At 41.2% G+C, this 1861-nt stretch overlaps 1 protein-coding gene across 1 annotated transcript in view; it reads right to left on the minus strand.

Moving 5' to 3' along the window:
* LOC109333958 overlaps positions 1654 to 1861 on the minus strand; it is a 595-nt gene continuing 387 nt past the window's right edge. The window contains exon 2 of the mRNA XM_019569536.1: positions 1654 to 1859. Within this exon, the coding sequence (XP_019425081.1) occupies positions 1654 to 1859 (206 nt within the window). The remainder of the gene's footprint in view (positions 1860 to 1861) is intronic.

Genomic DNA, 1861 nt, shown 5'->3' on the forward strand with positions numbered 1-1861 from the left:
CTATTTCAAATCCAGGAGGTTGGGTGATGTACACAACTTCAAGAGGCCCATTCAAGAAGGCACTCTTGACATCAAGCTGCCACAACTTCCAATCATTTCTGCTTGCCAAAGCCACAATTAGCCTTACAGTTTCAAATCTGGCAACAGGGGCAAACACCTCTGAGTAGTCATATCCTTCCCTTTGCATATACCCTTTTGCCACTAATCTGGCTTTGTGTTTGGAGATGCTTCCATCAGGCCTGCACTTTACCTTGTATACCCACTTTACAGCAATAGGATGCTTGTCTGTTGGTAGATTAGCTAGTCCCAAGTGTTGTTTTTCTCAATTGACTTAATCTCATCCTCCATAGCACTGATCCAGACTTCTTCCTTGATTGCTTGACTAAAGGTAATTGGTTCAGCTTCAGCCATGAGTGCAAAGTGGATTAAGTCACCTTCTTCTGTAACTGCATCATCTGCTAGCATCTCGAATTCACTAAGTCTTGCTGGTCTGCTTCTTGTTCTTGAAGGTCTAGATTCACCCCTTTCTGAGCCTGAGATTGTGTTTGTTGCCTGTATGCTCTGTATGTTCTCATGCTCTTCTTCTATTGGCACTGTGACAACTGCTTCTTTGTGTTCAATCTTCTTGAGAATATCATTCCAAGTACTCATCTCATCAAACTTGACATCCCTGCTGAAAACTATTTGCTTTGTCACAGGATTGAGTAGTTTGTATGATCCAGTTGAGTTGTAGCCAACAAAAATCATCAACTCACCTTTATCATCTAGTTTCCTTCTGATCTGGTCTGGTATATGTCTATAGCACATAGAACCAAACACTTTTAGGTGTTTCACTGAAGGTTTCTTCCCTGTCCATACCTCTTCAGGAACCATATTGTTGAGCCTTTGTGTAGGACATCTGTTGAGGACATATGTAGCAGTTGTGACTGCTTCACCCCATAGGTTGTGAGGAAGGCTTTTGCACTTGAGCATACATCTTACCATATTCATCACTGTCCTGTTTCTTCTCTCAGCTAGACCATTGTGTTGTGGAGTGTATGGAGAGGTGACTTCATGAATTATGCCATTGTCTTCACAGAATTTCTCAACTTCTTTTGATGTGAATTCCCCTCCTCCATCTGTTCTGAGTATTTTGATTTGTTTACCAGATTGCCTTTCTACCATTGCTTTGTATCTTACTATGTTGACAAAGACTTCACTTTTTGCCTTAATGAGATAGATCCACATCTTCCTACTGAACTCATCTATGAAAGAGACAAAATACCTGTTTCCTCCTAGTGTAGGCACTTCCATAGGTCCACACACATCTGAGTACACTACATGTAGTGTATCTAAGGCTCTTGCTTGTGAGTAATTGCTGAAAGATGTCCTAGTCAATTTTCCTGTGATGCAGCTTTCACAATCAGGTTGCTTAACCTTGATTTCTGGCAAACCACTTACCATTTCTCTTGACCTTAGAAATCCAAGATCTCTGAAGTTGAGATGACCATATCTCAGATGCCATAACCATGTTTCATCCTTCTTGGTTATTGCACTCAGGCATTGAGAATTCCCTGCTCCTAACTTGACTTGGAAGGTTCTGTTTCTTGTTAGTGGAACTTTCAAGATCTTCCTCTTTTGTTCATCATAGATTGTCATAAAGCCATTCAGTAGCTACATAGTGAGTCCTTTTTCGTGCAACTGGCCAATGCTGATCAAGTTAGTCTTCATCTCAGGAACAAATAGTACATCACTTATGTATGCTCTCCTCCCATTTGCCATGGTCAGGGGAACATCACCTGTTCCTTCAGCTGTAATGACTCTGTGGTCTGCAAATTTCACTTTACTCTGCCTTGTTGGATCAAAATTCACCAACCATTCT

The sequence above is a fragment of the Lupinus angustifolius genome, chromosome LG19 (genome assembly GCF_001865875.1).
Source record: "Lupinus angustifolius cultivar Tanjil chromosome LG19, LupAngTanjil_v1.0, whole genome shotgun sequence".
In the NCBI taxonomy this organism is placed as follows: Eukaryota; Viridiplantae; Streptophyta; class Magnoliopsida; order Fabales; family Fabaceae; genus Lupinus; species Lupinus angustifolius.